We start from the raw sequence: 16,406 nt of genomic DNA on the forward strand, positions 1-16,406 counted from the left end.
GGTATAGAATTCAACATTACGTACATTTTTTATATCTACTTTATAATTGTAATTATATATAATAATAATTTTATGAAAATGAGAAAATTTGATCACACGTGTTATATAGATTTTAACAAACAAATAATAAATAAAAAGCTTAAATTACTTATATTATATTTTGCAATTGAGTGCCAATAATTAACAATAAACGGTGACATGACTGGTAAAACGTACATAATATATTATAATATAATATAGTAAATGTTTTTCGAAAAAATAAAGTTTTGATCCTTACACAAACTCATATGAGCACACGTGTCTTCTGGAAAATATGTAAACATTTATGAGGATAATATTTGCAATGCGTTTAAATTAAGAATATTATGATGAGTTTATAACGACGAACTGGATTTTATAATATTCTGAGCATCATATTTTAAAAGTTTAAAATGCGGACGAACAAATTATTAAAATAAATTCGACGAAAAAAAATTTAAAGAATTGAACATTAAACCGAGAGTTAAATCAAAATATTATCTATATTTATTAAATATGTATAGTTAAATACTCGATAGTACCTAATTAAAAAAACCAAATAAGAGTAAAGTTTTTTGGTTGGTTAACTAAAAAATAAAATAATTTAAACAACAACAATGTTTTTAACGCCATATTGTATCATCATTAGTGGAACTAACTAATAATATTATTATAAAACAGATTCGAAGTTGTAATGTCAGTCAGTACTTTTGAAAATATATTAATAAGCTGCACTGGTCCATGTTAACGCCTACTTCTGTTATTAAAATTAGATATTGTTTAATTATTTATATAAATATATAAATTCTATTATATACTTGCATATCACAGAAAATTAAATCTACTGACTTATGAATAGGCGATAGAGCGTTATAATAATGATGAGCGAAATTAAGTATGTTAAAAAATGTACTCTGGATTTTTGAACCCTTAACCAATTATACACACCGTTAATTGTTACTAATGTTAGAAGTACTCAAGAGGTTTATCTGAATGTAAAGTTTTCAAAAGTAATTAGCTTGAACGTAAAAAAAGGAGGTTTTTTTTTAGAGAGTATTAAAATAATTACAATTTACGGATGAATAAAATGTTGTCCTCGTGTCGGGAGAATAATAAATGATGTGTCCAACTCTTTTAAACTTCTCTAACTCTGTGTGAAAAGAGAACATCTGGTTTGTGTTTGAAAACGTTTCAATACAAATCAAATGTATTTTAAAAACGGTGATTATTATTTGTTATTGTTAATTTTTTTAATTGAGAATTTTACAACGATCTGGTATTGCTCATGGCATTGAAGGAGGATGGGATGTACAAGCTATGTACCATAATATACGCACAGATTCAGTCGTCGGTTCGGAATCTAACAGCAACGTCGACGGGCTGTTTAATTTTTTTGCCAAACGTAGTAAAGATAAGAATATCCAAAGCATAAATTAGTCTAATGTACTAAAAAGATCATGCGTATTTGTCGTACTTTATGTTTGAAAATGTCGATAGTAAATCGAATCCAGTGCCAACGGCCGGGGAGGAAAATTCACCAATACGCACTCTAAATTTCGACGGATGCCGGAACAAAAATTCATAGATAATTGTTATTATAAGCTTTTTATTCATCCATATAATATGCGGCCGATTTCAGTAAAAGTGCAGTGCCCTATTATAGGTGTGAAGGCATTCGAGCCAATAATTTCACTGCGTATTATATTTATATATCCCATCGGTTTTTAACCGTGCGCATATCATATTACTATTATAGTTTTTATCACCTATATCCTCTCGACGATTTGTTGACCGAGGCCAATTTTGCTGCCTCATGTACCGTCGACAAAACGCAAGCCGACAAGGGCACCGCTATATAATATGAGGCATGCATGAAAGACGGCGCGGCGCGTGCAGGTATTGATTCTAACCTAAAATATTTGAACAGTTTTCGCGTACGATCCTAACCTTCGGTGATGGGGTGAGTGGGGCAAATTATTTGGGAGGGGGGAGGTGAAGCCGTTAAACGTTCCAACGATCGTTTTTGTTTTTCGTCACGCAACAAAGCGTGTAAAAAAACACAAACGACGAAATGTGTCGCGCGTATATGACATAAATACATACGTAGGTATACATAGGAAGTAGGAACCATTGTAGACGAGGCCGAAAGCACGTCCACCAAAGTCATTTCAAGATTTAATTCAGACGGTATTTTTTAAATTTGGGTGGTTTTTTTTTCACGTTCAAAATAATTACCTACGAAAACCATAAATCGTGGTGGTGGTGTGTGTTTTCAGTTTATCAGATATAGCGAATAATGCAATGTAATAATAAGTTAATAACTATATAATAATAATAATAATTATAATATATGACGGATATTACAATGTAACAAAATATATAATAGTATATTATCGTATATGACTGAGCGCGTAGAGAACGGTCCCGGCGCGACCCTATTTCTACTACACTCTATAAGGAAACAATCGTCGTCATGGTGGCGTGGGTGGAGGCGGAGGTGGGGCGGGTGGCGACCCGCTGCCGTGCCTGTGGTGATGATGATGCTGGATGACGGTCAAGTCAAATGGTCTGACGGCGGCGGACGCGATCGTCGCAACCGCCTGCGCCATTCCGCCTCCGAAATTCCCCAACCCACCACCTACTAACATCCCGCCTCCCCCACCTCCTCCTCCGGGTTCCTCTTCGGGACTGGGTGACGACACGAACCGGTGGCGTCCCGTGAACTTCGGATAGTGCGTCTTCTCGTGCGCTTTAAGTATTGTCGACCGGCTGAACGTCTTGCCGCATAGCGCGCATCGGAAGGGCCGTTCACCGGTATGCACGCGACAGTGATCCTTCATGTGGTGCCGAAGCTTGAACGCTTTGCCGCAGAACTCGCACTTGAACGGCCGGTCACCGGTGTGCGCGGGTAGGTGGCCGACTAGTGTGGCCACGTCCGGGAACGTTTTGCCGCAAAACTTGCAAAGCGTACCGCCCACGCCGTCGTCCATCGCGGCCGCGGCCGCAATGCCGCACGCCTGCTGCAGTGACGCGGTGGATGACGACGACGCGGACAATAGCGACAGCGACAGCGCCGCCGACGACGACAGCGGGGGTGGTACAGACAAGCCACCGCCTCCGGGATCCGTAAACGATGTGCCGCCGGGCTGGTTGTCCAGGCTGTGCGATAGTATGTGCCGCGTCAGTTTGCTCTGGTGCGGGAACGTTAGGTTGCAGTACAAGCACGTATAAAACCGCGGAGGTATCGCGGCCAAAGCGACGACAGCTTCCGTCGTTGGCGTCATCGTCGTCGTCGTTGCCGTCGTTGGCGTCGTTGTCGTCGTCCTGCTATCGCGCTCCTGTAACCGAAACGAAAAAAACAAAAAAAAAAATAACTCTCATCAACTTCTTTTCGCTGGTAAATTTCGTTTAGTATAATTGTTTACGTAAGGGTGTATGGAAAAAAACCGAGGAGAAAAAAAAGATAAAAAAAAAAAAACAAAAAAAAAAATTGTAATATTATTGATATACTGTCAAGTAAATAATACTCATGGAGGACAAAATAATAGTGTCAGCACAAGAAGTTGACGTTGTTTTTTTTTTTTGTTATTTTTGTTTTGGCTACAGGTGCGGCCAGGCCATATATATACATATATATAATATATATATATATTTCTATATTTATGTAAAATATAATATAATATTTTACGATCGAAAACTCCAATCCACGCGCACCGTTCGTTTAAGAAAACGCACAATATAATATTCAAGTGTAGTATTATATTATTATAAAATATACGTGTACAAAATGCATGTTTTTTTTTTTTAAATTTATGATCACACGGGTTAATGATTATAATTTTCGTACCGAACATTGGTATAGCAGAGGTATATGCAAATGCGAAATTTAAATGAAATAATCGTAGCGAAGGTCGTTTCTGGTTTGGTGAGTTTTTCGCAGTTATATTTTTGACAATCGCCTCCAATGCGCGATTGGCATTTTTTGGCCGGTTCGTCGCAGCGTAGATATAATAATATTAGATGATGGTACGGCACAACTGGGGTTGGTAATGGTCCTTGACCCCCCACAGCTTGTAATTTAGATCCCCATTTTCCCTGTTTGACCAATGGCTACGAGGAGAATTGTTTCTTATTACTTTCTGAGGTCCAATTAAGACTATCTTAACTAATACAAAGCTCTCTTTATACTACTTATTCATTAGGACTTGACGTCTTGTTATGCGTCATTATAACATTCGAAAAATAGTGAAGATAATAAAAACACACAATTTCGATTTGGGCTGTAGATCCCTTTGAATTATAACCTTAGTTGAGCTGTGGTACTTAGGTACACATTGAATTTTATTTAAAACAATCGTTCTTGCGTGTATATCATTATAATTGACTATGTAACTAGTAGGTATTTAATCAATTAAAAATAAAAATGACAAAATAAGAATCCGTGATTAAACGTTCAAATATTATATAGCGAGTATAGAGTCTCGTCGATTTACAATCATGAAATTACTAGTTTTTCAACAATATGAAATAGGATTAAGAGGTATATAAATCGTAAAATTCTAAGAATAATATTTTCATGAAATTCTTTTGTGTATTTTAAAAAGAGATTTTAATCCATGGATTAAGAGGAGTTTATATTCTCACAATTTAAGACACGCACCAACAAGTTTATAGAACTTAAATATAACAGATAATTCTGTATTTGGTTGTTATAAATAATTTTCTTTAATTGTATAAAATATAGTGAAATATCAGTATCGAAGTTGAAGAAATCAAATAAAACGAAAAAAATGTTCATGTTGAACGATTGGCTATAAAATCTTAAGATTAAGAGTTACTATACTCAAATTAGGTGACGAAGTAGAACATTAAGACTTATCAAAATTAGTGAAATCAAAAGTTAAATTTTAATGGCATTCATGCGTCCATAAAACATAATTATTGTAATAATAAAATGAATCAAAATAATTAATTACAATTATAATAGGTTTATCAACAATCATTTACGGTGGTTTAAAAAATTAAGTTTGACAACATTATACCTTTTATAGTCCATATTATTTTTAAATAGATTTATATCATACAAAACGTGGAAGTTGCAGCGTGCAGCAATCCAACTCTGAAATAGTCTCCACTTAGTGATTAATACAGAAATTACACAGCTCACAACATTTATCGCTTAAAGTACCTATGATAATTATAGAATTTGGAGAGTAAATCAAGTGAACCTATAATATGTATTAAATAATAATTAAATGTTTTGAAGTCAACTTCTTGAGACTGCACTTAGTTTGTATAAAAGCATTTAAATATTTTTTAGCCGTATAATATCAGCAAATTAGCAAATTACAAAAAAAAATTGTATAATTTGTTTTAGTTTTTATTCTCTAAATTACGTTCAGTCTCGTTAATAAATGAATATTTTTATCATTTTCTACTCCAAGTTCGATTTTTATTAATATTTATAAATATATTTAATAACGACGGGAATGGATGCAATTTGAATAAATAAATAAACAATATTTTATGCTTACCGGATCTGGTATACTCCGATATTCTGAAGAGCTTTCCCCTTGAATGCTTCGGTCGTCAGTCTTGTCACAGTCAGCTTCTTTCTTCAAGAACTATACAAATACAATACAATATTGGTTTTAGTTAAACCAGAATTTGCTTAAAACGAGTTCATTAAAAAAAGTTATACATTTGAATTGATTATTTGGATTGTAGGTATATTATTATTTTGAGTAGATATCGATGTTATTCAATCAATCCATAACGTGTACGATTATCATTATTAATTATAATAATAAAATCTTCAGGAATACGATAATTTAAAAAAGCAGCTTGCAGGTAATAAACGATACCTTTAATTTATATAATGATCCAACTTGAAACTGTTATCTGATACGGTTATACATTTCTTTAAGTGTATTTCAAAATTTTAAAATAATATGGGTGAGCATGCCTGCAGACGAAAAACTAGGTATATGTATCTAATATAAGTTGCTGCCGAGCTAGGTATACAGTTAATAACAATAGCCAATAGGTACAAATTACAATTACGGGATAAATTTAATTTAATTCTGACCACTTAAGTAATTATGGGAGAATTATTAGTTTTGTAAAGAATAGTTTTTATAATTCACAAGTTATGTAAAGTTAGTTTAACTTTTTTAAAAGATAACATTGAAAAGATGTAACCATAGGTAGTTATTTTACTTTGTTGTAAAAAAAAAAAACTTCACATTTTAGATTCTGAGCGGAACGATGAATATGTATTGATTTTACAATGATGTATATTTTTTTATTATTTTTGATTGTGAACACTGAACATGATAAGTAGTCGAAATAATGATTTGATTTTCAACTTCAGTAACTTTTCTGGTGGGAAAGTGAATCTAGTTGCAGCATTCGAAAAGTCACCATTTAAAATTCCCAGTAGTTTTCAAAAGCGTCGGGAAAAAAAATTGTGAAAAACAGGAAGTTTTACATAATCGATAAAATTATTTTAGTTCTTGGTGTACCGTGGGTACTAGGTACGTGAATATTTATATTAGCATATTATATAAAGTATACACTATAAAATTTTGGAAATTTTGGAAAATATCTTGTGTCTTTTGAGCTATTTTATAGGCATTAGTTTTTTTTTTAAATTATTGTCGATAAAAAATTGTTTACTTGGTAAAAAAAAATTGAAAACTTAATACAAGGTTCGTCTTAAGTTGTAAGTAGAAACTAAAAAGAAAGTTGAGTATTTGTATTGGTCTACAATAATTTTTTATGAGCATCTGACGTTAGAATTTCGATAAAATTCGACGAAATTTGTCAAGATTGTGAACATTTGCAAATTATTTTGTAATAACGAAATTCATAAAAAAATTTGTATTTATATCTAAGATTTGAAAATTGAATACGAGATTTCTCATAAGGTTTCCTATTTTTAACAAACAAAATATTTACCGGAAAGTCAAATCAAATTTTTATGAGATTTTGAAGTTTAAATATTTTGGGCATTGGATATTCACACGTAAACTAACGATTCCTAATGGAATCAAATATATATGTATATCAATACATGAAATCATTATATCAAATAATGTACCTATAAGTATGTATTTTTATCTGACAATTTTATTGAATAGGTTTACACTTTGAGACGATTCAGTCAATTTTAATTGTAATTGAATATAATACAATAAAATGAATAAAAAAAAAATGTAGAAATACAAATTTAATATTTTTATTTTAATAAATGAGTGTAGTGCTAAAAATTTGAGTTTTTCTCAAAATTATTAGTATAAGATCCCCTTATAAAAATATAGATTTAAATTGAAGGCCGTTCTACAAAATATTTAGTGTTACATTTAACTTTAGACATAGGTACTGTATAATTGAATTTTATGTGCAAAATATTTAAATTGATTTTTAATCAATTAAAATTTGAAGGATATTTATATATAGTATATAGATATTAGATATACAAGCATAAACAAAATCAGGTATATACTAGGTAGTACTGTAGCAGATTTATGTATATATGTCTACGTACTATGTAAAGCTTTAAAAAGTGAATACATTATTGTAATAATTATAGTAAAATAACAGATATGAAAAATATTTAAATATTTAATGTTTAGTAGTTATTTAGGTATTTATACAGGTTATTTTATTTAATAAAAAAAGTACATAATTAAATAAAAAGGCAGTAGACATGTCTATAATCTTTTTTTCATCTTGAGTAAGGCACTTAACGAATGTTTTAGAGGGAGTGTACTATAATATTTTGAAATGTGTCACGTTTTAAAAACGATTCAAATAGTAGAGCCATTTTTACATATTTTCTTGATAAATAGGTACTCAACATAATAATATACGTTTTTAAATATAAAGTACATTTTTACTTCTATGTTAAATAAGCATACTATTGATATAAATACTCAGTTGTACTCATAACGTAATATTCATAGAAGGGATAATACTTTTTGATAAAAACTAAAGTTGCTTTTCTTTTTAAATATGGAATTTTAAAACTCCAAGTTTTTTTCTGTATTTAAAACTTGCAAAAAAATAAACTATTTATCATTAATTCTGTACAGTTAATAAAACAAACCACTAGAAAACTTATAAATAAATTAGTTCAAAACTCAAACTTGTAGTAGGTATTTGATATGTTCATTGTACACCAACAAATAGCAATTAATATAAATATTCTAAAATTCTAAAATGAATGTCAAAAATCATTAGTTGAAGTTTTTTAATTAAAATATATATAACTGTCAACTACTTTAGTATAGGTAATATAAATAATATATTTATATTAATATAGGTAATATAAATAAAGCGAATCCTAAAGTATTATTATTTAAATGCAAAATACCATACAATTTACATAAAATAGTAAATATATTATTTCAAAAGATGAAACTATCACAAAAAAGTTAATTTTCATGAGAATGTCAACATTAAATAGCAAAAATTAAATTAAAAATAAGTTATCCCAGATAATTTCATATATTACGTGATACGAATGCTCTTAATATGCTAACATATGTTTCAAGGCTGTAAAACCTTTGTTACAAGTTTACATAATACATTGTGGTACAGTACGAAAATCCACGTTAAGACGAGAAAAGACAAGGCCAAAATAGTCAAAAACGTGGAATCAGAGGACAATTCTATTATTATTTTAAAAATTATGTGACGACTGAGTATCTATGAGTGTATGATATCTATTTATTATATCTGGGATGTGATTATAAAAATTGGACATAAGTTAAAATATATTTGAAAAGTGTTATTATTCATTAATTTATGCGTGGACAAAATAAAATGCATGTAATGATTAATGATGATAAAATAAAAGACTGCGCTACAAATTATTGGCAGTATAAATAAATAAAATAATAGAATAAATAAATTAATTTTAATGGTTTGGTCGAACGTTCATCAAAATTATTAATTACAAAGTTTAAAAGACTTAAAACAATGTGAGATAGCAAAGTGCAGATGTATGTATATTAAAAGATACACAAACTTAAAAACTTATAAAGTTAAAGGTGTTAACACGTATAATGTATGCGTAATGAATAAAAACAGCTATTATATATATTATATTTCTGTGTAGTATGCATAGATTGAATACTATACTATGTGTCATAAACCTATTACCTACAATATCAACTACACTAAAGGTTGAACAGATATACTGTTATATGAACCATAACTACAACATGAAATATTATTTAAACATTGCATTTTGAAGGTATATTTAACTAATATTTTAATACATTTGCATTAGAAATAAGTTTTTAGTGCAAAGTCATGAAGATATATTATATTGTAATATAGGCAGTTTTATTTTTTACGCCTATTTATGTAATGATGGGTAAGTATTGCATAATACTTTGGGCATAAATGTAATAATTAATTCTATTATAATAACTACACCCATTTAAAAAATGTACCTACCTATGTTAAAACGGTTATAGTAGGTAACATTTTGTAATAAGAGTTAGGGCCCTATAAATCCAAGAAGAATACAAGTTAATATTTATTAATTCTTATTATTATTATGTTTGTTTTTCTGAGAAATAGAACTAGGCTCTTAAAAGATAATTCTAATTTTGGTATAAAAAACATCAAAAATAGTTCTTAATAATTAAAAATTTAATCAAGGAAAATTATTTACTTTAAGTATTTTACTGATAATTATAATTAGACAAACGTATATCTACCTACGTTTATTAAAAAAAAATATAACTCATATAAGCAATTGATAAAAAAGGCTTATATATATAAGAAATCCTAATTAACTTTTAAATTATGTTAGAAAACAATTTGGTAGGTACTGAATTATTGTATTTTATTCTATTGAAATAATAATTTTATTTGTAGTAAAAAAAAATGTTCGTTATCAGTATATATTTTATTTTACTATTTATGGAAATTAATAAATATTCTGAAATGAAAAATATAAAGTACAAAGTTATTTGTTAATTTTTAAAAACATTCTAACAGAATAAAGGAATACTAATCCAAAATATCAAAAATATTTCTCTATATTTCTATGTTCTAACTAATAGTCATAAAAATAATAAATATTAAAATATACATAAATTATAAAAGTATACTTGAGTTCAAATATACTTTTGGGTCATGTTATTTATCTCTGATCTCTGAATTTCATGTCTTAATTAAACACGCACTTTAAGTTACCGATTACATTTTAAACACCAATGCATATTCATGATCAATATTATACGTGAAGGATTCCCTGGTTATAAAGAATTAAAAAAAAAGTTATTAATAATTTCAAAGTCAGAACTTATGATCTTGTTATTCAGTTATTTGTGCGTAAAAAGGAACTTCCATACAACGGATATCTTATTCTCTATACTGCAGTTATTTTATTACGGAAATACACCTGAATTATTCGATCTTTTCCGTTATACGTATACCATTTCCTACCTTTCGGGACACCCCTTTTTTGGGGGGACGTCAGTAGTGTCCACGTTGCCAGATTTGTAGGTCTAGTTTTTTACGGGCGTCTCTATTGTTAAGATAAAAGGTGATAGAAATGGTTTTCTTTACTGACGTGGTATACTGGTATATACGTATAACGGAAAAGATTATTTATTCAGATTTGGGGTGTTAAAAAAAAAACAAATTCTAGTCAAATTTGATTGAAAGTCTTTAAGGAAATTGCGCTTTTATTTGGTAATAAAAACTGTAATTAATAATATTAGAACAATCAAATAAAAATCAAACAAAATTGTTCAATAATCAATTACTATATTATTTAAACTATCTTACTTTATTAGCGTTATTATTCTAGATTTATTGATATTTTCGAGAATATAACTTCTCGCCCTACATTTTTACATAATATCTATTATTTGCTAATCATTACTTGTTAATAAAATTGAATATTATTCATATTACTTATTTTTTGTTTATTGTTTTGGTTTATTTTAAAACTATTAAAATTATCTAGCGAAAGCAATCATGCTGTACCCAATCTATCAGTGATATTAAGTATATAAAGTGGTGTATTTATGAATTTGTTCAGGAATGGATGATATAAATAATAGTGCTCAGTCCCGTTCAAATAATGAAAACATATAACTATATATATATGTATATATATAAATTTTTTTTTTTTTTTTTTTATTGGGTAACCCGCGGCAACATAGGCCATTGGGTGTGGGTAGGGCACTGTAGGTTTTATATTGGGTAGGTTTGGTAGGTTTTATATTGGGTAGGTTGGTGTGTACACGTGGTACACGTGTGTGTTGTGTTTGGCAGAATTTCTAATGGGGCACCCGTAGGTTTCTGCCGTGCCCCGGGGTGGGGGGATGGCGGCACTTGTTCTCCGGACACCGTGACTTGCACGGAGAAAAATGCCGCCCAGTGGTCGAGGATCGAACTCGGACCGGCTGTGCCGAATCCGTCGCGTTAGACCACTCGGCCACCTCGTCCCCCCTATATATAAATTATGATACATCATACATGCATACTTATGAAATATAATCTTATATTCAAAGATACAATTTACACTAATTTTGTTTTGTTTTTGAATAATTTTATTTCTCTACAAAATTTGATAGTTGATTTAGTCATATGTTCAGATATTGCCATATTGGTACATCTCAATGTTAAGTATTAACATATTATTATTTATTTATTTATTTATTTATTTTTTTTTTTTATTGAACATTTAAGCTTCGACAGCATAGGTCATTAGCAACATATTATTATATTAATATCAATAAATCGTTAAAAATGTTAAACTTTATATAGGTACCTACTTTCATTCTAAGTACCTAGTTAATCTGTAAAATGTATATGAATTGGTTTATTTTGTACGTACAACTAAATTGGAATACCTATTTAATATATTGTGAACAAATAAGGTTAAGATTTTTATAGTTAGAGATAGTAACCTATCTTAGACTTGACCTAATAATTGTTAATGTGAGTCTCCAAATATTTTTGCTCTGCCCTCCACACATTGTCTTATTCCGGCCTAGTCGAATCTACTTTATAACGATACTATCTACTTATTGACAGGTATATAACATTTTATACCCAACAATTATGCAAACATTTTAATTTACTTTAAATATTTCAAAATTATATTAGACATAGTAAGTTTAACACTAGGTACTATAATATAATATTATGTAATACTAGCTGATCTTGCAGCTGATCTTCACTTCGTTGCCCGTTAAATGTACCAACTCTATATGACTTAAACTTTGTTCAGTTGGTTATTTAATATTCGGTGTATGGTGTTCAAAATTTATCTTAACTATTCTGTTGCTCGGAATAAAAATTCTGATTCGCAGCAGTACATTATCAGGTAGATCGTGGTTGATGGCGGACCCTGTGCTGTTTGTACGTAAGTGTATGATTTAACACTTAAGTATCAAAGTTATACCAAGTTTGTCGATTTTATTGAATTCCACCTACGGTGGATTAATGTAATCAGTTAATACAAAATCCTATCCTAACATAACTGTACCTACTAAAATCAAAAAAAAAACTAAAAAACCAAATGTAACCCTTTTTAAATTGGCCTATCTTCTTTCCAGAGGTCTTTCTACCCACAAATATTCATTTATATATGCATCTAACTATATAAATGTGAAATGAAAATCTCTCTACGGGCTAAACTCTGGAACTACTTATCAGATCTTCTTGATATATTATATATATATATATATATATTCTTTATGTATATATTGACAAAAGAAAATAATACAAATCAACAAACATGCCCTATTAACCAATAGCAACCAATATAATATTATGCACTATTATTATTTTAATTTGCAACAATAAACTAAATTTTTATTTTATTATTTAGTTTATTTTTTTTTTGGACAGATGGCGTCACTATTGCATTTTTGACATCCAGATTTCCTACTTTTCCGGTGAATTTTCCTAAAAAAATTTTTCATATAAATCTTCTCCGTGAAATACTCTTTTGCTTAAAAAAAAATCAAGAAGATCTGATAAGTAGTTCCAGAGTTTAGCCTGTAGAGGGATTTTCATTTCACATTTATACCTATATAGTTAAAAGATATTATTTAACTATTTTATAAAGAGTAGAATTAATATAATACAATAAACCTATTGGCTATTTGTTTACAAAAATTATAAATTTATGATGTATAAAAAATAGTGGCATACACTGTCATACGTATAGAGTTTTATTAAAAGTTCAAATACAATTATTGTTTTTGTTACATGTAATCGTGCTTAAAACATAATATCTAAATCTAATACTTATTTAAACATATAAAATGTAGATAAATGATATTGATTCACTGATAGTATTTAATGGTTATTAATTATTATAGCTATATATTTTATTTAATACAATGATTGAATGATAAATACTCAGATTCGAAAAAAGGGTATAATAATACTCATCTTGTTTTGAATACTTCAGCAAATAATAGTGGTGTGCTGGTGATATTGAGATATAGGTACATTGGTACAATTTAAAAGCAATGATTTATCATTGCTTTCGAAAAATGCTTCTTAGCTTCAAACTAATTTTGAGATATCAACAAAATGTCTCGATGGTTAATAAAAACGTTTCCTTATGATTGCGGAAACATTAAACTTTAAAATACAGAGAAAATCAAACTCTTCAAAGAACCAACTAAATTTAATCAATAAATACTATATTACTATAGTGGTTATAATGGTGTTTATGAAACTATCAGTACCAGAACTAATCTCCGAAAAAATAGAAAAACTTAGTAATTTAAACCACTTATATTTTTCTCGCCTCATTCGGGATACAAAATATTTGAAATAATAAATTATTTAATACTGGAAATTGTTAAAATTATACAACATGTTGTACTTAAATACATCATTATTATTTTCTGAATTACGACAAAATAACAAAAATATATTTCGTTTAAAATGTGTATGCTGGTAATTTTAAGTTGTTGCCATAATGTTAATAATTTATCCATATACGCTATAGAATATTGAAAATTGGCCTAGGTTTAAAAAGTACTAATTATAATATAAAGTGTCTAATCTTGCTATCTAAGCATATCAGCTATCTAAGTGAGGTTATTACTTATTATACATCCAGATATTGTGGATAGTCATAAGTCATAACTAACTGATAATAGCCAATAGGTACTGAATTTAAAATGAATATAAAATTATAATTGAGAATGTAGTTTTTTTTATATAAGTCTATAATTTAGGTACAATTTAAATGATATTGCACGTAAATAAACAATTACTTACATAGTTACGTTATTCGTATATACGTCATTGCAGAGTAAGATCTTTTAGGTTGTATCTTTCAAACAATATGAATTATATTTTACGGACGACTAACAGTAGCTATATTAACATTGCTAACAATTTACTATTATAAAGTTGAATTTGAGGTTTATTATGCATTGAGTATTCAACAATTAAATAGATTTGAAAGTCGAGTCTAAATTTATTTTTTTTAGTTTCATAATTATCTATATATGAGTAGTTATTTATGCCGATTAACTTAACCAGTAGTGGATTTGATTTGTCTTCTAAGGGGGAGGGGAATGGCGGGCAATATCCTTTTGGTCCAAAAATTCTACTTTTAACTATTCACTCAACTTAGGCTTATACTTTATTATTAACAAATTGGCTAGACGTCAGTCAGTTACTGTGACCACTAATCGATTAATGTGATAACACAACTTACAAAACCAACAAGAAATTATTATTTATAGGTAGTTTCTGATGTCTAGGGGGGCATGCACAATAGTATGCCCCCCTCCCAAACACCAAGTCTGAACATAACACGTTAAGTAATTAATTTTTATCATGTTAAAATAAAACGGATATAGGTACCTACGTCTATATTATGTTTTAAATATAAAACTTTAATATTGTATGGTTAACGTTAAATATCAATTAAAATATTATATATTCGATCATACCTATAATATTATGCAAAATGCGGAAATATATTAGGATAACTTGAAACTAAAAAAAAGTTCACGGCCACCCTCAAAAATTATTATGAAAACTTTGCACCAATAACATTTTGCGGGTTTACATATATGTTATTATTTTATTGGAAGAAAAAATGTTGTGTATACATTGATACAAAAGTTGATGTTTTAAAAATGTATATAAATAAAATAATTTAATTAACGCCAATATTACATTTATCAAATTATTATCTACTAATAATAACGAGTTTGGCTTATTTAGCTTGTTTAAAATTATTTAGGAAAAACGAAGAGTAAAAGAAAAAAGAGGGTAAATGGATGTCGCTCTGGTGTACAGTAGGTTGCAAGTGGGTCGCTGTAATGGATGGTGTTAAATTTTAATTCAATGATATAATATCATTGTATAAGAAAAACGATTCTGAGCGCAGTCAGTCAGCCTATGATATTACTACCTAAGTATATATTTCATGATATTATTGTGAATAAAGTAATTTATATAATATAACTTACTTACGTGAAACCTTGTTTTTAAATTTCAATTCTTAGCTATACAATTTGAACATTAATACTATATTCAATAATATAAATAATTTATGAATTATATATAAATTATAATAATTACAATATATTTATTAAAATCACGAAATTTTCAAATGATTTTATGTTATAATTTTATATATAATCTTAAAATCTTAAGATTTAAAAATTGAATACAAGATTTCTTATAAGTTTTTAACTACCTATAACAAATAATTTAAAAAAAAAACATAATTTTATATTCAATTTGTATAGATATGAATTGAATATACTGTAACCAAAAAATTCTTAAATATATACTGTTTTATTAATAGTTAAATAAATTATTTTATTAGCAATAATATCAATAATATCATAAAATATACTTAGTAGAAAATTACTAATTAGCCTAACAAACTTACTTCGCTCAGAATCATTTTTCGTATATGCACAATGATATTATATCATTGAATTCCAATTCAACACATCCATAATAGTGACCTACTCGACACTTACTGTACAACAATGAATTCCCGTTCGTCACCTTTGTCACCTATTTTAAATTCTAAGTGGAACGATAAATGTATTGATTTTACAATGATGTTTTTTTTTTTTTGTGTCTGTGTACACGATAAGTAGTCAAAATAATGCTTCGATTTTCAACTTCAGTATCTTGTTTGATGGGAAAGTGAATATTGTTGGTGCATTGAGGATGTCAAAATTTAAAATAGTTTTCAAAAGTGCCGGAAAAAACAACATAAAAAGGAAAAACGGGAATTTTGGTATTTGGTGTAACTCTAAAACAAATGAACGTATATACATGAAACTGGTTGTTTATATTCACATTTTCTATGCACGATCAAATTTTCAAAATATTTTGATTTGTTTTGAATT

At 28.7% G+C, this 16,406-nt stretch overlaps 1 protein-coding gene across 3 annotated transcripts in view; it reads right to left on the bottom strand.

Annotated features, from left to right (window-relative positions):
- Positions 1-16,406, bottom strand: part of LOC132949319 (zinc finger protein 768-like) — a 35,995-nt gene that overhangs the window by 7,753 nt on the left and 11,836 nt on the right. For 2 of the 3 annotated variants that reach the window (XM_061020142.1, XM_061020143.1), the window contains exon 3: positions 5,553-5,642. In XM_061020142.1, the coding sequence (XP_060876125.1) occupies positions 5,553-5,642 (90 nt within the window). Of the gene's footprint in view, positions 1-2,325; positions 3,357-5,552; positions 5,643-16,406 lie in introns of those variants that run through there. The other variant, XM_061020144.1, reaches the window with a different exon arrangement.

Source organism: Metopolophium dirhodum, chromosome 7, assembly GCF_019925205.1.
Source record: "Metopolophium dirhodum isolate CAU chromosome 7, ASM1992520v1, whole genome shotgun sequence".
Classification (NCBI taxonomy): Eukaryota; Metazoa; Arthropoda; class Insecta; order Hemiptera; family Aphididae; genus Metopolophium; species Metopolophium dirhodum.